Source organism: Onychomys torridus, chromosome 6 (assembly GCF_903995425.1).
Source record: "Onychomys torridus chromosome 6, mOncTor1.1, whole genome shotgun sequence".
Taxonomy (NCBI): Eukaryota; Metazoa; Chordata; class Mammalia; order Rodentia; family Cricetidae; genus Onychomys; species Onychomys torridus.
In genome coordinates this window covers 30,682,889-30,709,409 of record NC_050448.1, presented here as the reverse complement: position 1 = coordinate 30,709,409, position 26,521 = coordinate 30,682,889, and the positions used below count along the sequence as shown (strand labels likewise).

General features: G+C 38.7%; 1 protein-coding gene across 1 annotated transcript in view; it reads right to left on the bottom strand.

Moving 5' to 3' along the window:
- Positions 1–26,521, bottom strand: part of Naa15 (N-alpha-acetyltransferase 15, NatA auxiliary subunit) — a 71,127-nt gene that overhangs the window by 32,123 nt on the left and 12,483 nt on the right. The window contains exons 2-9 of the mRNA XM_036189647.1: positions 13,381–13,465; positions 10,576–10,680; positions 7,847–8,004; positions 6,897–7,031; positions 5,315–5,468; positions 3,590–3,709; positions 413–508; positions 188–294 (exon numbers count right to left, since the gene is read on the bottom strand). Coding sequence (XP_036045540.1) covers positions 188–294; positions 413–508; positions 3,590–3,709; positions 5,315–5,468; positions 6,897–7,031; positions 7,847–8,004; positions 10,576–10,680; positions 13,381–13,465 — 960 coding nt within the window. The remainder of the gene's footprint in view (positions 1–187; positions 295–412; positions 509–3,589; positions 3,710–5,314; positions 5,469–6,896; positions 7,032–7,846; positions 8,005–10,575; positions 10,681–13,380; positions 13,466–26,521) is intronic.

Genomic DNA, 26,521 nt, shown 5'->3' with positions numbered 1-26,521 from the left:
GAGCTAAAAGGAAGAAAAGAAAGCAAATACTGAAGTCACTAAAGCACCAAAGAGCAAACAGATTACAAAGGAAGAAGATCTAGAAGCATGCCCATTGCAGGCCAAGAGACTAACAGGTTCACAAGACAGGTAGTACTGGGCCCAGGTAATGAATGGAGAGCACAGAGGACATCGTGGTTGACTTTACCTTCTCTTTATCTCTGTATAACGACCTCAAAGTATTGAAGACAGGTGGACAACCCTTACTGAAATTCATCCTTAAGAATCTATCCAAACACTCCTTAAACTTCTCTCCTGGAAGAGAAAATTCTGTTGACAACTCTTAACAATGCATACATTAGCCTTCATAAACATATGTATTCATACTTAAATCACGAAAGCATTTTCTTTCCTTTGCAATTACTCTACTTACCAGACAAAAAGTTTAACGGCAGCCTTCTTGGCACCAGTCCTCTGGGATATTTAGTCCAGGCCTCCTCATATATTTTTAGCCGTTCTAACATATTAGCTGTAGACAAAAAAAAAAAAAGAGAGAGAGAGAGAGAAAAAAAACTTTCTATTTGTAATTACAAACTGCATATTTCTACCCAATTACATGTTTTCTAAATAAAAATTACAATTGGCTGGGTGTGATAACACACACCCTTAATGCGTCAAGAGTCAGGTGGATCTCTGTGAGTTTGAGGCCAGCCTGGTCTAACAGCAAATTTAAAGCCAATCACAGCTACATAGCAAGACTGGTCTCAATCAGAAAAATAAAAGGGAAAGTTGTACAAGAAAATATGTGTAACCTTGTCAATTAAATATAACAACTGGGCTGGAGAGATGGCTCAGCCGTTAAAAGCTAGGCTCACAACCAAAAATACAAATATAACAATCATTTTTTCTGTATTTCCAATGTTTTCATACTTTAAATACTCACTAATTTTAAAGTAAAGAACTTAAACTCTGAGGACCTGGCTGTAAGAACCTGGCTTGAGCTCCTCCTGTGATTTATTTGGAGCATGTGCACCTGCCCCATGGCCATGTCTTCAGACTTTACGTCTCCTTTACTCTCCGCACGAAGCCAGTCGGCAGTTTAATCTGCCATGACCCTAATTTCCCTTTGTCTCATGCGCTCTCTGTCCTCTGTTCAGATCTGTATTTCAGGAACAAAGGGATGGTCTGAGATCTACAAATCTCCAAATTGAGATCCCAGCACCCACTTAGGCTGCTATGTGTCATGGCTCTAATTCCCTCTGTCTTCAATCCCTCCATTATCTAACACGGAATGATGATGTTCCTATGAAAGTATAAGTTCCCAGTTAGAGTTACCACCAGCAAGGTTTCTCCTGAATGCATCAGTAACATCAGAAATGGCCTACTATACCAGCCTTAAGAGGAACTGAGTCAAACCAGATTGTGTACGTGAAGTTTTCTGATGTGGTATTTGTTTGTTTTTCAAGACAAGGTTTCTCTGGGTAGCCCTGTTTGTCACTCTGTAGACCCGGCTGGCCTTAAACTCAGATTCACCTGCCTCTTCCTTCTAAAATGTAGGATTAAAGACATGCACTACCATACTCAGCTCATGTTTTCTATCTCATTATCATTTCTATGTTCAGTATTTAGAACAACTGGTTCTCAATTACCTGTACCCAATAGTACATGCTGAAGTTACCCAGCTGGCAGTTTAAATGCCTCTACACCTTTCTCCTTTTTGTACTTTTTAGAATTTACCTGTTCTCTTCCCTGTGTGTCAGCTTCTGCTTTAAGGAGTGTAGGTTATGCAAAGCTGTTGCTGATGTAGTAATTTGTTTAGCCCATTCATGGGAAAGAGCAAGAGATGGAAATTTAACACATCTTCTCACAAAACCATGCTGCATGTGAAGCATGCCAACATTTATACGGATGTAGGAGCTGCCCTGCCTGCTACAGCCACAGCTGACCGGAGATTCTGCTTGTCTCTTTCCTCAGAGATAGGTCCATTACAGTAAGGACAAATTTACACTTCCCTTTTATGATTTCAAAGCTACTATACATTTATCATTTTTTTTTTCTGAAGTTATTTCTGGCTGGGTATGATGGTGCATGCCTTTAATATCAGTGCTTGGAATGCAGGGGCAGGTGATCCCTGAAACTGAGGCCAGCCAAGGAGACACAGTAAGATCTTTTTCAAAAAGTTATTTCAAATCATTTCTTTCTTTCTTTCTTTCTTTGAAGACAAGGCCTCACTATGTCACCCTTGCTAGCCTAAAAAAAAAATCACAGTGTAGACAGCCTATCCTCAATTTCACATAGGTCTGTCTGCCTCTGCCTCCTAAATACCAGGATTAAAGGTATGTGTTACTGGGCCTGGCAGTTTTTTTTTTTTTTTTAAGATTTATTTATTTTTTATGTACACAGAAGAGGGTGCCAGATCTCTCATTCCAGATGGTTGTGAGACACCATGTGGGTGCTGGGAATTGAACTCAGGACCTCTGGAAGAATAGTCAGTGCTCTTAACCTCTGAGCCATCTCTCCAGTCCAGTTTTTTTCTTTTTTTAAACTAAAAAAATTTATGGAGCTGGAGAATGGCTCTATGGTTGAGAGCACTGGATTATCTTCCAGAAGACCTGACCTTGATTTCAAGCAAGCTCACAGCCATTTGTAATCCCAGTCCAAGAGGGCCTGATGACTTCTGGCCACCATGGATATCAGACATGATAAAAGTGGTGCACATACATGCATGTAGGCAAATCACTCTTATACATAAAAACTTATATAGCATTTACTTATTTGAGTGTGGTATAGTGTGTGTTGGGGGTGGGGACACACACATGCATTTGCATTCCACTGTATACAGTTTGAGGTCACAGGTTGGAAGTCAAGTCTCTTCTTCTATCATGTGCGTCCCAGGTATCAAGCTCAGATCACATTCAGCTTGATGGTAAGTACCTTCACCCACTGAGTCATCTCACTGGCCATTTTCAAACAATTCTATCATCTTGTAAAAGTAGATTTCAGAATATTCTCAATCTTTTATATGACTGAGAAGTATACTTATACATTTAGATTTTGGACCTACTGTTTCATTGTTATTTCTGGGTATCAATATATAAAATCTGATCTTGAAACTACTTTTTCAACCCAGGCTTGCTTCAAACTCAAAATTCTCCTGCCTCATCCTCTCAAGTACAGAGGTTGTAAGCATGAACTAACAAAATCTAGCATGTTAGACTTGAACCAATTTCTGCTTCTTTTTGTTTGTTTAGTTTTCTTGAGACAGTCTCACTATGTAGCCCTGGAATTCACTTCCTAGGTGCCGATTACAGAACTGTCTGGCTGCAGATTCTGTACAGCCTTACCCACTGTTTTTTTGGTTGCATTTTACAAAATGTTAATAAAACATACATTAAGAAAAGGATGAAGTAAAAAAAAAAAGCTGGGCTGTGGTGGTGCATGCCTTTAATCTCAGCACTCAGGAAGCAGAGGCAGAAAGATGTCTGTGAGTTTAAGGTCAGCCTGGTCTATAGAGTGAGTTCCAGGACAGCCAGGACAACACAGAGAAACTCTGTCTCAAAAAAGAAAAAAGAAAAGAAAAGAATAAAAACAGTGACTATGAGGACACTACCTGGCTTCAGTGCTTTCTCTAAGCCTTTGTAATAGGCCCAGTTTTCAGGGTTACGTTCTTGTAATCCTCTATAAACATCAGCAGCATCTTCCAAACGACACAGCTGCAACAGAAGTTCCCCTATTTAACAAAAAGACAGTAATTAAAATACCCAAGGAAATTTTCCCACAAAAATTCTCTTTAAAGTCTGGTTTTGAATTAATATTTTTGACAGTGGACAGTCTCCTGAATTCCCATCGTCCCTATCCTGCTTCAAATGATCAAATAAGTCACTACTATTTTCAGTATTTTAAAGCAGACATAACTTAAGTAAATTTGTGAAGGGTCTTTCAGAGTGTTGTAAAAATTAAGACTTTGAACCTCAACATGTGGCTGGGTTCTCAAGGTACATCTGACAATAATTAAAGACATTTTGTTTGCTCTTCTAACAAGACAAAACTCTGAATACTATAAAAAATACCGCACAAGGCACACAAGAGACATTCAGTCTTAAGAAGCCAGGCCAGAACACCAACAGAACAGCTGGAAAGGCTAACCTATCACAACATAAATGGACTTGGTCTCAAATCAATCAATCAATCACTCAATCACTCACTCACTCACTCAATCAATCAATCAATCAATCAATCAACCAAAAAACCAACCAACCAACCAACCAACTAACAAATGAGTAAGAACTATAAAGCTCTCTTTTTCTCGGCCTAGGAATAAATGGTAGCATTTGGAGACATTTATTTAAGGACCTACCTCTTCTATCACAAAAGAATCCAAATCGAGTTCCTTTGCATCTAGAATTTATGGTTTTTCTATTCTTTCAAAGAAATTCAGATAAACCATAGAGATGTGGAAATTCTTTCTCTTTTAGTTTATTTTTGTTGTTGAATTTTGTTTTTGGGATTTTGTTTTTGTTTTTGTTTTTGTAGGGAGCAGGGGGTCCAGTTGAAACAGGATCTTGCTCTAGAATCCAGGCTAGCCTCAAACTCCTGACCCTGCCTTAGTCCCTTCAGTGTAGGATTGTAGGAGTGCACCACTACATCCAGCTTCCTCTACATATTTTAGTAAGGACTAACTAATTTATAAATATATACTACTGGTAATAAAATCTGGCATACAGTACTTACACTGTAATTTTTCCAATGAGTTATTTCTAAAATAGTTAATCTTGTTTTATAAAATTACAACTGTCTCCTGTGTTTTGACTAAATCCTGTAGTGATTTCTTTTCCTTTTTTTGCAGTACTGGGAATTCAAACTCAAGGCCTCATACATGCTAGGCTAGTACTCTACATCTGAGCTATATCCCCAGCCCTGTATATCAATACAAGGGTTCTTTACAGAGTGAATACAGTGAAGGGTTCTTCACTGGGTGCTAGCTTAACCTAACCCTGTAGTCTCAATTACTCCCAGCTAGAGAATGAGGACCACTAAGCCCAGGGTTTGAGACCAGCCAAGAGGACAATGCACAGCCCCCTTAAAGACAATGAAAAATCAAAAACAAAAACACTTTACCAAAGTCATTTTATTAAATGAATTGTTGTGGATTTTTCTCCTCAATCAACAATGTTCATCATTTAATGTATATTTTCCTACATCACAAATTATTCAAAATGCATGAATGATACACTATTTCCCCATCAACAAACTGAATTATATGCAACTGTCAGCAACAACTATGAATTTTCAGCCCACTCTTGGCTCTAATTAAAAGTTACAGTTTTTAAAATACCTTTGGTTTCTTCTACAGCAAGTTTATCACAAATCTGCTTTTCATATGTACAAAGATGTTCCAAGGCTTCTCTATAGAGACCTGCTTCCCGAAGAACTTGATTTTGATATAAAAGGAGTTCACTATACTCATAATCCACTTTATCAGGAGATGTCTGCATGTAGATACAAGGAATGCTAACAATAAGAATTTTATTTTTTACATTAGAAAATTATTTACACACCCCAAACAAAAAGATAATACCTTGTTAACAGCAATACTTTTACAATTCCTAAATATCTGTTTATGAAATGTTAATAAAAGCTTATAATAAATTGAATATAATAACCCACAAGTTAAGATATACAATAAATAAATGGAAAGAGGGAAATCTGTTAGCAAGAGGATGCAAATAAAAAATCTAGAAAAAAAATGGTGCAGAGAATCCCTACTTAATAGCTACAATTTTAACAGCTGAGTCACGCAGTGAATACTAAGGCTAGTGGTCAAAATCTGATGACAGATGAGCTGTTTGGTCTTAGGTTGTTCGTAAATAAAAAGTAAAACAAGTTTACAGTTACAAATACCATCCTAACAGCAATAAAATGGAGTAGATAAATTAGAGAGCAGTTGATGTGCTGAACTGAGAAGCAACCATCTTCTCTGTGGATTTCTGTGAGAAGTGCAGGTTTAACTAACAGTAAGGGAAGGCAAACAATCCAAACTAAGGAACGTTCCAAAACATTACTGTATGCTCAGCAAAATAATTAATAGCAGAAAATACAAATCCTTTTTATTTATTTATTTGTATTATGTGCACTGGTGTTTTGCTATGGTGTTGGATCCCCAGGAACTAGAATTACAGACAAGTGTGAGCTGTAATGTGGATGCTGGGAATTGAACCCAGCTCCTCTGGAAGAGCAGTCAGTGCTCTTAACCACTGAGGCATCTCTCCAGCCTCAGAAAATACAAATTATTTAAAATTATTTCATATAAACTCCAGAGAAATGATCACTACATGACAGTTATGCCTCCAAACCAGACAATGGAATTGAAAAAAAATTGTTAGAAAGAAAGAAATTAAGACCATTTTCACTATGTACCACAGCTTAAAAATAACTCTAATTTTGATAATCTGTGATACTATCTGCAGTTATAATAATTACAATAATTCTTAGGAGCACTGTGAAGTATGTAGAGAGTATGTCTGTAATCAATAAGCACAGATATTAACCGTAAACATTTTAAAGTACATGTACCACACATGTTTACCATTAAATACAGGTGGCTCCTGTAGCTTTTTCTGCTACTCTCTTTTTTGTTGTTGTTGTTTTTTAAGATTTATTTGTTATGTATACAGAAGAGGGCGCCAGATCTCACTGCAGATGGTTGTGAGCCACCATGTGGGTGCTGGGAATTGAACTCAGGACCTCTGGAAGAGCAGTCAGTGCTCTTAACCTCTGAGCCATCTCTCCAGCCCCTCTACTACTCTTTTAATTGTGAAGTTTGAAGCTATTTCCAAATAAAATGTTAGCTAAACTATATAAATTTCTTTCTTTTAGTTATACTTAAAATCAGACACAATAAACTGGCTTGTTATTACCTGCTGTGTTTTCCTAAATTCTTCTAAAATTTTTGCTGCCATTTCATAGTCTTCTAATAAATGGTAAGCAATAGCATAACCAATCCATGATGCTCTCTGTGCAGGTCGAAGCTGAAGCAACTGGTATCTTGTTTCCTTCACAGGGTAGAAAAAACAAAACTCATACTCAGGTTTACAGTTAAAGCAAATGCTTCTCCACTGACTAGCACACAAGGCCCTGAATTTAATCCTCAGGGCCTAAGAAAACAAAAAGTCATATTAATTTGCTTCACAATTATTCCTTCTGTTAACATAATTCTGTTAACTATTTTAGAAAAATTTCAACATCTAATATTATATAGCTGTATAGGAACAAATAAATACTTTGAAGCCTCCAGTTCTAATCTTATGGTATTTTTCTTAACTTGATACCAGATATCCTTCTTTATTTCCTGATCTCCTCAACAAAAGCAGCAAATGAAATTCTTTAGAAAGTTCACCCCAAATGTTTAATTAAAGCATGTAAAGAAAGCAGCTTGGCAAGCACTATCATGAAGAAATAGAATATTAAAGAGGAAATAATAAACCTACTACTGATTTAAGGGTTAAACAGAAGCTACTAAACTGTATTAAATCTCAATGAATATAGAGACAAACAAAAAAATTAACTTACTTTACAAAAAATAACAAAAGACTATAGTTATAAAATATTAATAGCAACATTCTACCTGAGTATCAATGTTTAACAAAGTAAGTAACAACGTACATAGTACTCCTACTCTATCTCAAAACAAAATGATTGGTTTTTAAGATCTAACCGTTCCAATCACTGGTGTAATCACTAAGGGGGGCAGTTAGTTCAATTTCTTTCAAAAAATGGAAAGAAAAATTTCTTTACCAGAATATATTAAATATTCTAAGTGACAAGATTTTTCTCTTGTGATAAAGACAAAAATAACTATTTTACTTACCCTATAACCCTCAAGATCTCGCATTTGAATCTGAAGTAGGGAAAGATCTCTTAAGATCTGAAGATTGTCCTTGTCCCATTTCAGTGCATTTCGGTAGCACTTAATGGCTTCATCATATTTCTTGTCTGACCTCTGAAGAAGGCCATAAACATGCCAACCTAAAGGAACTTAGTTAAGGATATATCTACATGTCAAGAAATACTATTTCCAGACAGGTGTGAAAGCACATGCCTTAAATTTCAGCACTCAGGAAACAGAGAGACAAACAGACTTCTGTTGAGTTTTAGGACAGCCAGGGGCACACAGTGAAACCTTCTTTCAAACAAAAAAAGAAAAAAAGAAAAAAAAGTTTTTACACATATATACCAAACAATATCCCAAGAAATCTGAAAAGCTAACATTTGTAAATTTCTGAATGTAAACGGGGACACTGGGAAAGAATACACAGATAAAGGAGAATTTAACAAACAAAAAAAGAACACAGCATTTGAAGCCAGATAATTAGGTCTAACCTACTTTATTAACACTATAACCTCAAAGAAATTAGCTTTAGTTTGTTTCTCATTTACAAAATGTAAATAAAAATATCTACACAGCTGAGGAAAACAAGGATAACTAACTGATATAATATTCATGAAAGTACTCACTGGCTGACACAAAGCAAATACCAAGTAAATGTAAAGAACAATCTTTAGCATTAAAAGGGAAGAACTAGCCCAAGATGTATACTTATATGATATCCTGAAGGGCTTTCCTTTGGCTAAAAGGTCTTTAGGACAAGGCACAAAGTTCCCAAAACTCAATCACATATAAAACCAAAATACTAACTTAAAAAAGAATTGATAAAAATTCTCAATAATTAGGGTTTATTTCCTATATTCAGAGATCTTATAATTTACTAAAGGAAATAGATAAGCAAGGAAATTGACAATTGGTTATAAGAATATTATATAGCCAGGCATGATGATACATGCCTTTAATTCCAGCATTCAGAAAGCAGAGGTAGGCAGATCTCTGAGTTCAAGGACAGCCTGGCCTACAGAGTTGCAGCAGAGCCGGGGCTACACAGAGAAACCCTATTGAGAGAGAGAGACAGAGAGACAGAGATAGAGAAAGAGACAGAGACAGAGAGACACAGAGAGAGCTCCTCTAGCATAAGCCCTTTTTACTGTATCACTATAGTCGCTCAATCCTACTACCCCTTTGATCTTTTTTATTCTATCCTCTACTCTTTTAAAACCCAAAAAATAAAAACCAAAATAATGTGTCTTTAATCCTTTCTCCTAAACAGCCTATCATCTTCAAAGAGTTAAACTTTCCTAGAAAGTTCATCAGAGAACTAGAGAGGCAGCTCAGTGATTCAGAGCACTTGTTGATCTTGCAGTGGACCTGGGTTCATTTCCCAGCACCTATGTAACTCCAGTTCCAGAAGATCTGACACCTTCTTCTGGCTCCCAAGGGCACCAGGCAGCCATGTGGTATAAATGCATACATGCAGGCAAAAGACACATAAACATAAAAATTAATCTAAAAAACAGTAATTTAAGCAAGTTACATCAACTGTGAGTAAGTAAACCCAGAGCAGAATGGAAGGGCATCTACAACTGCACAGCTGAGCCCTGGCTTACCTTTCTAGTCCCCACCACTCTTCTTGACACGCTTCTGCTTTGCAGGACTAGCGGTACTTCTTTGAATAAGCCATGTTTTATATACACTCAAAATGTTCTAGTTAGGTATCTAGTACTTTCCTTCAACAGACTATTTAGTTCACCTGTACTATACTAATAGACCTCTAAACATTTGAAAATGTGCTAAATGACTCAGCTCTTAAATTATGCTAGCCCACAAAACAAGTACAGGAATCCTTACTAGAGACTGAAAACTACCAAAGTACATTTTTTCCCCTCTGTTTTCCCTCATACATTTCTACTCAAATACAGCTCTTATCAACCCCTTAACACAAATTTTGTTATATATTTCAACATTAAGTCACCACACCAGTAGAGTATGAATATCCCCATTTCACAAATGAGAAAATTGAGTCCTAATATAACAGAAGAGGCTGAGTAGGGCTTTGGTCTAAGTGAAGTTCGTCACACGCTAAACCTATACTTCACTGCCTCTGCTCTTACTCAATATAGTATAGGTTCTTTAATATTCCTTATACTATAGCCTTTCTAAAATTATCATCAGGGGTGAATGAAATCACTGTCTTGGACCATTTAGTCTGCTATAACAAAATACTTACTTAAACTGGGTAATTTATAAACAGAAGAAATCTGCTGTTCATACTACTTCTGAATATCCATTATCTAGTGACTCTTGCTCTCTCCTTCATAGATGGCATATACTAATTGTATCCTCATGTGGCAAAGGAGTTTTTATATGAAAGTACACACTACTCACTTTTTAAACAACCCTACCTCCTAATACCATCATTCTAGTGACTAGGCTTCAACATGTGAATTTAGAGGAATATAAATATTCAAGCCATAGCAATGGCCCCTCCCAAAATAAAAAGAGCTTCCACAAATACAGTTTATCTAACAAGTATTGTTAAAATGCAGTGGTTATATGAAAAAAGCTCCCTGAATCATGACAGTTGTTTTCAGTTTAAGAAAAAAAAACACTTCCTCATGGTAAGAGGGATCTCCATTTCTTGACTCAGTCAGTTTGTTTTCTTATATCAAAACAGCCACTCAATCTCTCAATACTTTTCAAAAGGATACACACATGACTCTTCAAGTCATTTCTCAAACCTCTGCGAACCAATTCATAAGCTTCTTCCTTCTTTCCCAGACAGTTCAATGTTAATCCTTTCATAGCCAGAGTTTCTGGTTTAATAACAAAGAAAAAAAAAAAGAAGGTAGAAGAAAATAATCAATAAGAAATAGCTATAATCTAAAAAACAACCAGCACAAACATTTCAAGATTAATAAGATGTTTCCAGGCTTGTACAGAATTAAAATATTTTCAAAAACCAACAAGGCAACTAAGCAAAAACCTCTAGATTCTGCTCTTGCAGGTTCTCACCAATTTGTTTTTTAAATGAATAAATGTAAGATAAAACCTAACCAGGTATGGTGGCATTTGTCTTTAATCCCAACACTTAGAAGGCAGAAGTAGACAGACCTCTTGTAAGTTTGAGGCCAGGACATACACCTACATATAAAATTTTCTGGTTGGCTAGAACAACACAGTGAAATCCTGTCTCAGGGGGAAAAAAAAGATAAGAACACAAAATGCACCAACATCGGACTAGGCAGACTATCTAGTAATAATCACTCTGCTAGCATTCTTAGGGAAATTCATGAGATTGACTATATACTTATTCCTGTAAAATAGGAAATACTATCTTGAAAACAGACTTCATTTTTATGAATCTAAGCTGTATGAAGGCTAAATCAATTATTCATTAAGACACACATAAAAATTATCTACAGTTCTGATTTTGTGTGTTTATGACTTGTGTATGTGTATGTGTTTGTATGAAGGCACTTGCATGCACCAGCACATGTGTTGAGGTCAGAAGAGAACCTTGGGTTTCTGTCTTTGCTTTCAATCTTTTTTGAAGCAAAGCCTTACTGTTATTTGCAACTGTGTATGCCAAAATAGTTGGTCTCTCAGCTTCCTGAGATTCTCCTGTCTTTGATTCTTATTTCCCATAAGTGTACTGGGATTACAAGGGTGCACACTGCCTTGTCTAGCTTTTCTTGTGGTTTAGAGGAATTTCAACTCAGATGTCCATGTTTGCTTAGCAAGTACATTACCACTGCCACTTACACATCCCCTACATCTCTGATTTTCAGAAATTTATTATTGAGTCTTTAGGATTACTATGACAAACACAGTTAAAGACGTCAGAAGCTCACCATTTCAAATCACCAGTTTGAGAGCACAGGCAGGGAAAGAGGGGCTGGTGAGATGGCTCAGTGGCACTGACTGCTCTTCCAAAGGACCCAGGTTCAATTCCCAGCACCCACAAGACAGCTCACACCTGTCTGTAACTCCAGTCCGAGAGCTTCTGACACCCTCACGCACGTAATATACATGTAGGCAAAATGCCAATGCACATAAAGTAAAAATAAATTTTAAAAAATAGATTTAAAAAAAGAGTATTGTGGGAAATAGTAACTCTTCAAACAAGAAAAGGTATTCCAAATTTTTATGATGCATAATCCTATGAATTAAAAACAAATACTGTGATTTTTAAGATTGAATTTTAGAACTACAGCGGGTGGTGGTGGCACATGCCTTTAACCCTAACAGAGGCAGGCTGATCTCTTTGCGTTCAAGGCCAGCTTGGTCTACAAAGCAAATTTCAGAATGGCCGGGGTTACACAGAGAAACCCTGTCTCAAAAAAAAACAAAAAAGAAACAAAATTGGAACTATATCTAGGAAGGAAAGAATAAAGATATATGTGGGACCAGATGTCGTGTGCACCCGTAACCCTTGCTCCTAGATGAAGATGGCAGCACGGCCATGGATCACAAACCAGCACGAGTTCTGCTCTCACAAACTAACAAAATAAAGCCCTAAGGTATCATCTGTCTAAAGTATCTCCAGTGAAGTTGTGATACTTCATATTCAACCTAATTTCAGTCTGTTAAACTATTTCTTCCTAAAATGTTTTAGATAAAAAGAGGGAAAAACTACTCTAAAATTATGAGCTATTACACTTTCTGATAATGAAACTATCATGATTAAATTAGAAGCTCCATTACCAGAATGCCTATTTCAGCAATGGAATAAAAAAAAACCTACTATCCAGATAACAACTGAAGAAGGTTTTCAAGGAAAGGAAATCAGTGTAAGTCTTTTGACTTACTGCTTCCATCTCCAGACTGCAGCATGGTAAAAGTCCAAGCATAGGGAATCATAATACATGAAGAGAAGGAAGGATGAAAACTTCATAGTGAACTGTCAATCTCACCTCCTCAACACACAAGTCAATTCATTACTAATGAGTCATGGTTCCCAAAGCTATTGATATCAGACCCACAAAATGTTATTTTCCTTTTATTCTTTCAAGTTTAGTCACATACTCATCAACCATTCTACAAATATCTAATCACCACCATTATCTAGGCAAAAGCTATACATCTGACTTTAAATACAAATGTCTTAACTATGACTCAGTGGTGATGAGCTAATTAAGATACAATATAAACAAGAAAATAAATGGTCATCTTCTGACAAACTTATGGTAAAGAATAAAGTTCTTCCAGCTCAAAGTTCTAAAGTAAAATTTTCTTATAAACACATTAATTAAAACAAGCATCCGGCCTAAATGGGCTCTTCTGCCTTTCCATTAGCACTAGTAAAAGAGCTAATACTGAAAATAAGAAGAAACCAAAACTTCAATTGAGTGTGCTATCATTTTCTTGGTATTTAACCCAAAATCCATTATTAAATTTTATCTTCTCATAAAGAGTTAATGGTCTACAGCTGAATACCAGAGCAAAATAAAGGAAGCCAGACAGTCATTCAATAATGCCAAATCTAGTTAAAGGTGCATAGTATTTGTCCTTACCTCCATGCTCTGCAAATTTGGGATTGGAAAGGATTTGTTTACAGAACTTCAATCCATTTCTATACTGTTTATGTTCATAACATCTCTGTCAAAAAAAAAAAAAAAAGTATGTTAGTTTGCCAATAAATGCAGAAATTTTCCAAGTTCATTATTAAGTTTTTAGGCTATTAAGCAGAATGTTATCCTCAGATTCTTCTAAGTCCCACTAAATGGTCACCAAAAGAGGATGAAAATGTAATCTAGTGGCAGAGCACTTGCCTACCACACCCAAAGCTCTATCACCAAAAGTTGAAAGGTTTAAATACAATACAAAAAAGTAAAAGCAGGACAAAGTGAAAGATAGATCTGAAAAAGTATAAGCTCATTTTTTAAAAATCTAATAACTGAGTCAAAGGAAAAGTAAGTATGATTTAAAAGGGACAGACCAGGCATGGTGGTGTACGCCTTTAATCCCAGCACTCAAGAGGCAAAAGCAGATGGGTTCTGTGAGTTTGAGGCCAGCCTAGTCTACATACTGAGACTGTATCAAAACACTGTACAAACAACAACAAAGAAAGAAAGGGAGAGGGAGGGAGGGAGGGAGGGAGGGAGGAAGGGAGGGAAGGAGGAATCGAGGGAGAGAAGGAAACAGGAATTATGTTTTTATATTACACTTTCTAACCTAGGTAGTCTTTTAAGCTAAGTGGACCAAATAAGTACATGCCAAAAGACTGAAAAGCAGAACCTGCACCACAGCATATTGGGGTGTCATAGAGAAAGGGAGCGGAAGAAAGAAAAACGGGAAAGGGGCAGGAGAGAGGTGAAGAAGAAAAAAAAATCACAAGAAAAGGACTTTGATTCTAAGTCTGTTTTGTCAGAAATAAATACTGCTACACCTGCTTGATTTCTAGTTCCATTTCTTGAAATATCTTTTTCTGGCCGGGTGGTGATGGCCAATACCTTTATTCCCAGCAATCAGGAGGCAGAGGTAGACAGATCTACTATCCAGAGAAACTTTGATTTGAAACCTCCCCCTCAAAAAAAGAAGTATCTTTTCCCATCTTTCATACTAAGACAGTGTGATTCTCCTCCAGTGAGATTTCTCTTAGACAACAAACAGATGGATTCTGTCTTGTAACCTGGTCTGCTAATCTGTGCCTTTTAGTAAGAAACTGAAACCATAAACATTCAGAGATATGTATTCATACCTGCCACTGTGTTATGTTTGTATTGATATTTTCTTAATCCTTATATTTACGTTCTAGCAACACTTTATCCTTCTTGTGTCCTCCAGGATGTGCTTATCTTTCTCTCCAATGTTTAGGATTCCTTTAAATATTTTCTGTGGTGCCACTAAATGGTCTTAAGTAAATTCCTTTAGTTTATGTTTATAATAGAAAGTGTTATTTTTTTCCCTTCAATTATGAAGGATGACTTTGCTAGATCAGCAGGTATTGTCTTTCAGACTTTGATATATATTGGTTTGTTGTGCCCTCTGGATTTTCAGAGCTTCTGTTGAGAAATCCACTGTTATTCTGATAGATTTGCCTTTATGGATGACTTGAAGCCTGTCTCTTGCAGCTTGCAAGCTTTTTTTTTTTTTTTTTTTTTTTATTATTATTTTTTTCCTGGCTTTGAGATAGGGTTTCTCTGTGTAGCCCTCTCTGCTCTGGAACTCACTCTATAGACCAGGCTGGTCTCTGCCTCCTGAGTGCTAGGATTAAAGGCATGAGCCACCAGCACCATGCTAGTTTTCAACCTCTGTTCTGTGTGCTTACACTATATTGTAAGGAGGCTCTTCTCACATCTTTTCTGCTGAGGTGACTCTTACTCTCTGACCAGCTCTTCCCTGGGTTTTGTACATTTCCTGCTGTGACTTCACTGGATGTGTGCTCTATGCCTTTAACTTGACTCTCTCTCATCTACGCCCACGGTGCCCAGATGCCCACACATCTAATATTCCCACACTCTATTTTATTCCCACTGTCTGACTGTTCTAACTCCTCTCCCTTGTCTTTAAGCCCTCATAGTCTTTCATTTTGCTTTGCTTTTTCAGACAAGGTTTTTCTATGTAGTCCTGGGTGTCGTGGAACTTACTATGGAGGCCTCAAACTCAGAGATCCACCTGCCTCTGCTCCTGAGTGCTGAGATTAAAGGCATGGGACACCACACCTGGTATGTCCTCATAGTCTAAAGTTATTTACTCTGTAAGTGAAGCTTTCTAGAATTTTTTTACTCAATTTACCTTTTCACTCCCAAAACTCCAATTTTTCTAGTATTTATGTTCAATTCCACTTTCAGATTGTACTGGTGCCCTTATCTGTCTGCTTCTGTTCTCTTTGAATTGATTCAGAAATCTGTGTACTCTGATTTTACTGTCTGGTCTTATAATCGTCCTTTTCAATTATTCAGTATTCTACCTTACTCTCACAGAGTATACTCCTGTAGAATTAGTAATTGTGAAGTCTTATGTTCTTATTTTCCATTTTTCATGTGACTCTATAGTGAGATTTGGTGGTTGGCTGGATTTTTTACTTAATCACGCTGTTGTTTCAGTAGAAACATTTGCAATACTCAAGAGGGACTAGATTATAGTAAGGCAGAGTTCCTCCCCACTGAACTGGAGGTGCAGCTCACAACAAGCCCTCAGCTCACAATCAATGCACTAGGCTTGCTCCCAAGTATTTCTTTGAGAATACAATATCATTTCTGACATAAACACAACAACTATGGAAATACAATAAACATTAAAATCCATCCCTTCAACTCCAATCATTTGGAAGGGAAGTAAAGGACAAAAAACAAGATAATGCATGCTAAGATAAAAAACAGAAGACCAGCAATTAAACAAAATGGGGAGTAACAAAAAGAGGAAAGGTGTGACTAGAAAGATGGCTCAGGGAGGCTGGAGAGATGGCTCAGTGGTTAAGAGCACTGGTTGTTCTCCCAGAAGACCCAGGTTCAATTCCCAGCACCCACATGGCAACTCACAACTGTCTGAAGCCCCAGTTTCAGGGGATCTGACACCTAACAACGGACATATATGCGACAAAACACCAATGCACAGAAAATGAAAGTAAATAAATCATGTTTTTAAAAAGGAAGATGGCTCAGTGGTTAAGAGCACTTATTCTTATATAGGATCCAGGTTTGACTCCCAGAACCCACAGGACAGTTAACAACTATCTCTAATTCCAGTTCCCAGGAACCAATACCCTCTTCTGATCCCTGCAGGCACCAGAACCCATGTGGTACACACATATATGTATAGGCAAAATATACACATAAAGTATTTTTTAAATCTAAAAAAAAAATTAAGAAAAAAATGCATAGAATAATAAAGAGGAAGGAAGAAAATAAGGTAGATCCAGCTAAAGAATAAAAAGAGAAAGGCTGGAGAGACGGTTCAGTGGTTCAGAGCTCATATTGAACTTGTAGAGAACCTGAGTTAGGTTCCCAGCATCTCCACTGGGTGGCCCATAAGCACCTATAAACCCAGCTCCAGAGGTATCCAATGTCTGGCTTCCACAGGCACCTGCACTCACCTCTCCCTCTCCAACCCTCCCCCAAAAATATTAATAAAAAACAAACATAAAAAGCCAGGTGTGCCGGGCGGTGGTGGCACACACCTTTAAACCCAGCCACTTGGAGCCAGATGCAGGCGGATCTCTGCAAGTTCAAGACCAGTCTGATCTACAGAGCAGATCCAGGACAGGCAACACCAAAACTACATGGAGAAACCCTGTCTGAAAAACCAAAAACCAAAAACTAAACAAATGAATGAATGAATAATAAAAATTTTTTAAAGCCAGGTGTGAGCCGGGCAGTTGTGGCATCTTTAATCCCAGCACTCGGGAGGCAGAGGCAAGTAGATCTCTTTGAGTTCAAGGCCAGCCAGGGCTATTTCACAGAGAAACCTTGTCTTGAAAAAAAACAAACAACCCAACAAAAAGCCAGGCTTGGAGGTATACTTTAATTCCAGCACTTGGGAGTCAGAGGCGGGCAGATCTCTGTGAGTTTGAACCAGCATGATTTATATTGTGAGCTCCATTTGAGCCAAGGGTTATTTGGTGAGACCTTGTCTCAAAAACATAAAACAAAACAAAAATCTTAAAAACAAGTCAGAAAGAGTGGAGGGGAGGGGAGATAAAGGAAATATAACCAAACAACCTTAAATGATCTCAGCACTCAGCAGGGAGACCCATTCCCAGTTCCAGGATAATCTGTGTTTGGGGCAGGACAAAACCAGTTCATTAAATTGAAGCTGGATATTAAATAAAGCTGCCTGGCACAAGATGTACAAGATTAAGCCAGTCAGCACTTTAGCATGGAGAGGAAAGGGATTTACCAAGCCCCACATCTAGCTGAGAAGCAAACTAAACACCACTAGGGGGCCCATGATAGACTATGTTCCAGTGTACAGGAGAGCACTAAGTGGATTCAGTCGGTTAAGAGAGAAAAGAGAAAGGGGGGGTGGAGGAGGAAGAAGAAGAGAAGGAGGGGGAGAGAGGAGGAAGAAAGAGGAGAGAGGAGGGAAAGAGAGAAGAGCAGAGGAGGGAGGAGGAAGAGAGAGGAAGGAAGGGGGGAGGGGAGAGACTGAGACTGAGACTGTGATAACCACAGGAAAGTGGGGATAGAGGGAGATACAGGACAAATTGAAGGAGTTGCTGAGGGAATATGCATGATCTAAATATATTAGATCATTGTAACATATAAAGTTAGCAAAGAAAGAATAACTTTTTTAAAGAAGGAAAAGAGAATGAGGTACTGCACAACAATCTCTGTGGTCTTTGCCTGAGCCTGGTGGTTAGGTCATCTTCCACACAGCCAGTCCTGCCTCTGGGCTCGGGGGTTGGTGGTGGCGGTGGTGGTAAAAGTGTGCCTCCTCTCCAGTCCCTTGTCAGGGAGCAGCATGAGTAGATCCTATTCCGTGTAGTCAACAGGGAGCCAAGACCATCCTATCTCTTTCCAGTTCCCCACTTAGGCAGGGCAGACCCTAAGCCTGTCTTTGTCCCAATCCTCTGGTAAACAGGGTACAAATGGTAACAATCTCTGTGGTCCACCCAGGTCTATAGCTCAGACCAGGCTTCTACTTCTTGGGCCACTGTACAGTTCTCAAAAGCTATTCCCCTTTCTTTACCCAGAGACATTTTATAGACCAGGTCTTAAGGTGTCCACGACACCTGCTCTGCCTTCTCAGACATGCAGCGAGAGCCTTCTGGTTCTAAGTCACTACATAAGAAACATCTGTTAGCAGCTGTTGGACAGCAAACAGCACAGACTGTGGTCTAGGAAGGAGGTAAATGCCCTTTCCTGCCTAGGGCATTTTATTTTTCTGACTGCAGCTTAGGGTGGAAAAGCTTTCAGCAGTGTCACAGTCTGAGCAGCAATAGAGTGAGAAACTGCTTAACAGCTAGACTCTCAGGAAGGGTAGCACACAGAGGTCAACAGACACAAGCTTGAGAAATGTCCTTAAGAATCTTTGCAAGGCCACACCTCACTTAAGCCATGGAAAGGACAACTCCAAAGCAGTACAAGCCTACAAAGCCTAACTGTCTACCAAGAAACCTTGCCTCAAAATAAATAAATAAATAAATAAAGCATAAAAAAATAAAGACGATCATGAAAAGAATAAGCTAATGCATACCCTCCCCGCCCCCAAAAAAAACCTGCCTGCCAAAACAAAATCCTCTTACTAAAGGCAACAGGATGCACACAGTCACCTGACTGTCCATCGCACCTAAAGTTATGAAGGGAAGGAAGGCAGCACTACTAGAAACAGAAGTACTAAAAAAGTGACCCAGAGCCTGCAAGAGTAACAATCAATGGCATCACACTCAGAAATAATGGTGAAGGCAGCAAAGACTTGCAAAGAAGTTTCTATTATATAATACCTAAGAATTAAAGAAAACCTGGACATTTCAGAAAATAAAAAAACTTCAATAGGAAAATGGAAATCCTAGAATGAAAACTACAAAAAATAGTTACTTATAGAAACTAAAAATATTAGACATCACAGTGATGAAGCCACTGTGATTATAAAAACACTACAGAAACTGAAGCCACAGTAATAGAAACCATCTAAATGGAAGCTTTCAATAGTTGAAAGTAAATGAAAAATAGCATTCCAACAACCTGTGGGAACAATATCAAGTATAACTCATGTGCAGAGAAAATAAAGACCAAATTAATGAAAAAACAACGAAACTTTCTCTCTCTCAAAAAAAAAAAAAAAAAAAAAGCAACAACCTTTCAATATTAAAACACTTAATATTAAAGCTAAGTGCACAGAACCAAGAATCTTAACCATTTTCAGGCCAAGAAAAAAAAAAAAAGAAAAAGAAAAAGCAAACTAAAGTTCTATCACAATCCCACTGCTGGAAAGGAAAGACAAAAAGTTGCAAAAGCACTGGCTATGGGAGCACATACCTTTCATACAGATCTCTGAGTTCGAGGCCAGCCTGGTCTACATAGTAAACTGTAGACTAGCCAGGGCTATATAATGAGACCTTGTCTGGAGAAAAAGAAAAAAAGGAAGGCAGGAAGCAAGCAAGCCAAAGAAAATAATAAAGGTCTACAGAGTGAGTTCCAGGACAGCCAGAGCTACACAGAGAAATTCTGTCTCAAAACAATTGTAAAAGCAATCAGAGAGGAAAAAGCCTATTACTAAAAGTCTTACTTATCTCAGTTTATACTTTAAGAAATTAGAAGAATAAAAGCAAACTAAACACAGAAAGCTTAGTGTAGTGGTTGCACACCTTTAGTCCCAGCACTCAGGAGGCAGAGATGGGTAGATCTCTGTGAGTTCGAGGTCAGTCTTGTCTACATAGTAAATTCTAGACCAGCAAGGGCTACATGAGACCCTGTCTTGAGGAAAAAGAAAAAAGAAAAAAAGGAAGGCAAGAAGCAAGCAAGCCAAAGAAAATAATAAAGGCAATGCAGTCAATAAAATGAAAAGGGAAATTATCAGAAACCAAAAGCTACTTCAATAACAAAAGAAATGAATTAACCTCTGGCCAGAAGCAGTCTCAAAAAGTACACCATACTGTAGACTAATTAAAGCCCAAGCTCTCTAGTCAGAGAGTGAAAAGAAGCATCAACAATTCAGAAAGAACATACAAAAGAACTGGGAAAAGCAACCATACAAAGTTGTTTATGAACTTGTAGGCTTACTCCTAAACTCTGCATGCCTGGATCTGATCCTATTCACGTTGAAGAATTTGAGTTGGAAGAACAGTATGACCATGAGGCAAGGAGGGGCATATGAGGGAGAGACCCCAGCAGAAACACGAGGGTTTTCAAAATGAACTGACATTAGAATCACATCCCATTAAGAGTTAGGCCTTGCAGTTTGAACCTAACTGATCTGCTAACAAAATCAACGTTCTCCACCAAACTCCAACAAGACTCAGCGGGAAAAGCAACATTCAAACAGGAAAATCTTAACTTGGTTATAAAAAGGTAGTAAAAAGAAACCATGTAGAAGTGAGACATCAAATTAAGAATTACTCACAAAGGGTGCCCACAATCTTTTATGCCACGACTGAACAAAACAGCAGTATGGTGCCTTGAAAACAGGGCATCAAAACCCACAATGTGGGCTGGAAAAATGGCTCAGTGGGTAAGATACTTCCTGCTCTCACAGAAGATTTCAATTCAGTTCCCTATACAACCCATATGTAACCCCAGTTTCAGAAGATCTGAAGTTCCTTTTCTGGCCTCCATGGGCACTGCACACACTTACATACATTCAGACAAAGCACTCCTACATATACAATCAAAATAAGTCTTAAAAGCCAGGCACAAAAGCTCACCTCTTTGATACTAGCACTTGGGAGGCAGAGGCAGGCAGATCTCTGTAAATATGAAGCCAGTCTGGTCTCAAAGTTCCAGGACAGCCAGAGCTGTTACACAGAGAAACCCTGACTCAAGGGGTGGGGGTGGGGGAACTTAGGCTAGGTATGCTGGTGCATGCCTTTAATCTCAGCACTCAAGAGACAGAGGAAGGCAGATTTCCCCAAATTCCAGGCCACCCACAGCCACATAGTGAGACCTTGCCCCAAAAAAGAAAAGACCCACTGAAGTAAGATTAACAAATCAAGACTATTTTACAGTATTACTTTAATCTGAAGAGACCTTAAATCCCAGCTGCTGGAAGTGACCACAGCTCCTGCCTGATGCCAGCATTTAGCAAAATAACTTTAGGAACTGATCTAAACTATACCTTTTAACCTCACATTTGAGTCTATCTCTGTAAGATTTGAGTTTCTCCTCTCTTACTCTGCTTATTTCAACCAAAACATCTTTGTTCTTTTAGCTGTTCCTTATATGAAAGCATCTCTCCTTAATTCTCTGAATCACTCTCCGAGGCTGACACAAAGTTCCCATATTTTAAAAAGCCTTATCAAATTTCAAAAGAAAACTGAAGAACTGAAATAACATCTTCTAATTTTTTCTTTCTTTTTTTAAAAAATTATTATGTACACAGAAGAGGGTGCCAGATCTCATTGCAGATGGTTGTGAGCCACCATGTGGGTGCTGGGAATTGAACTCAGGACCTCTGGAAGAACAGTCAGTGCTCTTAACCTCTGAGCCATCTCTCCAGCCCAATCTTCTAATTTTTCTAAGTATAGTTTATAAAAACGTTACTAGTATTTCATAAAATAAAATGCATCTTAAAATACCATATTTCTTAAAGATTTATTTATTAATTATGTATTCAGTATCCTGCAGGCCAGAAGAGAGCCCAGATCTCATGACAGATAGTTGTGAGCCACCATGTGGTTGCTGGGAACTGAACTTGGGACCTCCAGAATCACAGCCGGCACAGTAACCACTGAGCCATCTCTTCAGCCCCCAAAATATCATATTTTTGGAGAGAGTCTCACTATGGAGCTGGCCTAGAACTCAATATTTAGAGCCACCTGCCTCTGCTTCTCCAGCCCTGGGATTAGGTGTGCAACACTGTCTTGATATTTCTAAAGCAACAAGTATATAGTCCCAGAATAATATAGAAGGATCTGTGGGAATTTTACACCAATACTTTCGTAGAATGATGGCATTAGGGAGTCTCTTTTTTTTTTTTTTTTCTTTTTAGTCTCTGTAGGTTTGGAGCTCGAAAGTGAAAAACTACATTCAATCTTACTAGCAGCAGAACTGAGGGCTACAGCTGTCATGGGCTTTTTGGCACTACATTCCTTCTCATGTATCATAGAACATGCCAGATTTCACCAGGCCTTTATTTTTTTAATTTGGCCTTAAATTATGTTAACTGGAAGAAGAGTCAAAAGAATACAAAAGCCGGGTGGTGGTGGCGCACGCCTGTAATCCCAGCACTAGGGAGGCAGAGGCAGGTAGATCTCTGTGAGTTCGAGGCCAACCTGGTCTACAAAGTGAGTTCCAGGACAGCCTCCAAAGCTACACAGAGAAACCCTGACTTGAAAAAAACCAAAAACAAAAGAATACAAAAGAAGGAGGAGGTGGCGGTGGTGTGGAGGAAGAGGTTGGAGGCTCAGCAGTTAAGAGCACTGGCTACTCTTCCAAAAGTCCTGAGTTCAATTCTCAGCACTCAACTCATATGGTGGCTCATAACTGTCTATAATTTTAGTCCCACAGGACCAGATGCCCTCTTCTGGTGTGCAGATGTACATGCAGACAAAACACCCATATGCATACAGAACATAAATAAATAAATCTAAAAAAAAAAAAAAGAAAAAGTAGGGGCTGGAGAGATAGCTCAGTGGATAAGAGCACTGGCTGTTCTTCCAGAGGACCCAGGTTCAATTCTCAGTACCCAAATGGCAGCTCACAACTGTCTGAAACTCCAGTTCCAGGGGATCTGACACCTTCACAACAGACATATATGCGAGTAGAACACCAATGCACATAAAATAAAAATAAATTATTTTTTTAAAAAAGAAAGAAAAGAAAAAGTAATTTAAAAACAAAACAAACACGCCAGGTGTCCTGTAGTCATAAGTATGGGAAAGCCATTCCTGACCTCACCAGCTGCAACACCTGCACCTTGCCAGGGTGGCACAATAGGGCCAACATGGTTAGCACAGGTATAGGTGAAGCAGCCCCAAAATTGTAACCATGGGAGAGCTGTCCCCATTTCCCATCTGGCAGACCTTCAGCTGCCGAGGCCCAGACCCAGGGTTATGACTTGGCCTGTCCCAGCATCCACCCCATCTATGATCTGCTGAAGCCCGTGAAGGGATCTGACCCACAGACCCAAAGCTGAAGGATCTCCACAACAAAGGATGCCAATGGCTGGATGTCCAGGAAGAGTCCTAGTGGGGGCCCAGTATAGAATGTGTAGTGGAGACCAGGGGCCTCAAACCAGACCAACGACTCTTTGTAATGAACACCTGCAAGTAGAGATGTCTGGACAAAGGAGTATAGAAAATGATTGTTGGGTCGCACTGCAGCTTCTATGATGAGATTTTTAATTCCTGCATATTGGCCATTCGATTCTTCATTAGACCATCAGGTGTTTTAGACAGGCAAAGTATCACAGCTTCAAGCCGGGCGGCGCTAGCACATGCCTGTAATCCCAGCACTTGGGAGGCAGAGGCAGGTGGAGTTCTCTGTGAGTTCGAGGCCAGCCTGGTCTACAGAGCTAGTCCAAGACAGGATCCAAAGCTACAAAGAAACCCTGTCTCGAAAAAATAAAAAATAAAAAGTATCACAGCTTCACAGAGTTGAATAAATACAACATAAACAAACAAAAAAACAACCACAACTTAAAATAATACTCCCCAACATTTCCCTTTTTTTATTTTTCTCATTTTATTTTCTTCTCTTGAATTTTGTTTTATGGGGGGGGGGTGCAGGGACAAAGGGCAAATTCAGAGGGACTGGGAATGAATGGGATCAAGATACATGATATGAAAAACATATAGAATAAAGAAAGAGAGAGAGAGAAAGCAAGCAAGCAAGAAAGCAAGCCTGGTGTGGTGGTGCAGCCTTTATCCCAGCAGAGGCAGGCTGATCTCGAAGTCCCAGACCAGCCTGGTCTACACACAGAGTTCGTGAGTTCTAGGACAGGCAGGGCTACTCAGAGAAACTCTGTCTCAAAAAACCAAAAAAGGGGAAGGGAGGGAGGCAGAGGGGGAAAGAAAGGGAAAAGGGAAAGGGAAAGGCGAGCCAAACACAGTAAGTGACTTAGAAGGCTAAGGAGTAATAAAAGTGAATTCAAGGCCTGATTCAGCTTCAAAATGAGTTCAAGGCCAATCTAGAAAAGAAACTGAGAATGGCGGGCGGGCGGGCGGGCAAGAGGGCTAGCTAGCTAAAATGGGACTGAGGATTTCTGCATAATATTAGTATTACCTACAAAACTCAGAGTATGATTGAAAGTCAACCACATAACAAAACTTAATAATTACATGAAACTTTTGCAAAAACGGTGTGAAGAACAGAGGACACAAAATCATAAATACAACCAACAATTCAGTTATATATAGAGACCGTGAATTAAAGATTATTTTAAAGCCAACAGCACTGTTTTTAGGCAAAACATACAATAAAGATGAAGTCTAAGAAAATTTTTACCTTCTAATAAACACTCCATAAATCCTCAAAAAGAACTGTCCAGGTAGAGGCTGGACAAAAGCTCAAGGTTAAAAAGAGCTTACTGTTCTTGTCAGAATACAGCTCCAAATCCCAGAACCTACATCAGACAGCTGCTCACAACTGACCATAACTTCACCTGTACACACATGACATATATAAATTCATTCAGGTATACATATATCCTTGCATACACATAAATAGAAATTAAAATAAATCTTTTTAAAAACTAGGCCCAGAAAGAACAAATGCAATCAACCACATGTTGTGGAATAATCTTTTTGTACACTGTGAAGATGTATCACTTGAAAACTGGTTTAATAAAAAGCTGAACAGCCAATAGCTAGGCAGGATTTTTCAGGGTAGAGAAGATGCTGTGAAGAAAGGGGGAGATGCCAAGACCAGAGCAAGCAGCATGGACATTACAAAGTAAAGAGCCATGTAAAAAAATGTAGATTAGGGTTGGGGGTTTAACTCAGTGGTAGAGCGCTTGCCTAGCAAGGCCCTGGGTTCGATCCTCAGCTCCAAAAAAAAAAAAGAATGTAGATTAAAAGAAATGAGTTAATTTAAGTTATAAGAGCTTGTTAGAAACATGCCTAAGCTATCGGCCAAGATTTCATAATTAGTAAGTTTCCCTGTGGTTATTTGGGAGCTAAAGGCAGGACAGAAGAAAGATTCAGTACAACCACAGCTGATCATACAACATAAATAAAACAACTAAAAACCTGAATTTTTCAGGTAAGTGTATATATACCTAAGACAAAGAAGCTTCAATGGCAACTGTCCAAAGAATAATACAGCAGGGTCCTACACATACTGCACCTATAATAGCACCTGAAATTTGCCCTCAAAAAGAGAGGTCCCCTATCAGAGAGAAAGAATGGACAGCAGATCTGACACACAATAGTGTTAGCTTTGGCTACTGGGGAGTCATAAAGGGCTTTGAGCATGTGCTAAAATAAAGGTTACAGCTTTTTAGCAACACATAGCTTCAGAGAGAAAAGGAGGTGCCTTACTTAAAAGGAAGGCTTGGGGGGGTGAGCCACCACAACTGCCTTTGAACCCAGCACTCAAGAGGTGGAGGCAGAGGCATGCAAATCTTTGAGTTCAAGGCTAGCCTGGTGCTACAGAGCAAGTTCCAGGATAGCCAGGACTACATAGTGAGACCCTGTCTCAGAAATATATAAATAAATGAACAAGCAAGCAAGCAAGCAAAGAGACACATACAATTTTTTAAAAGCCACATGTAAAGAAGAAAGGGGGAACTGGCCCTCAGGGGCAACCCACTTTGGACCTTCTATAGGAGCACCTCTTGCCTGCCTTTCACTTAAGCTTTCAACTATAAGAAAACTCCTTCCAAGCCAGGCAGTAGTGGCACATGCCTTTGATCTGAGGACTCAGGTGGCAGAAACAGGCAGATTCTCTAAGAGTTCAAGGCCAGAGCCTGGTCTACAGAGTGAGTTCCAGGACAGCCAGAGCTATACAGAAAAACCCTGTCTCGAAAAAGAAAAAGAAAAAAAGAAATGAAAAACTCCTACCTAAAACTCAGAAGAAGAGAAGGAGTATTGCTTTATCATACATTGGCAGTAGC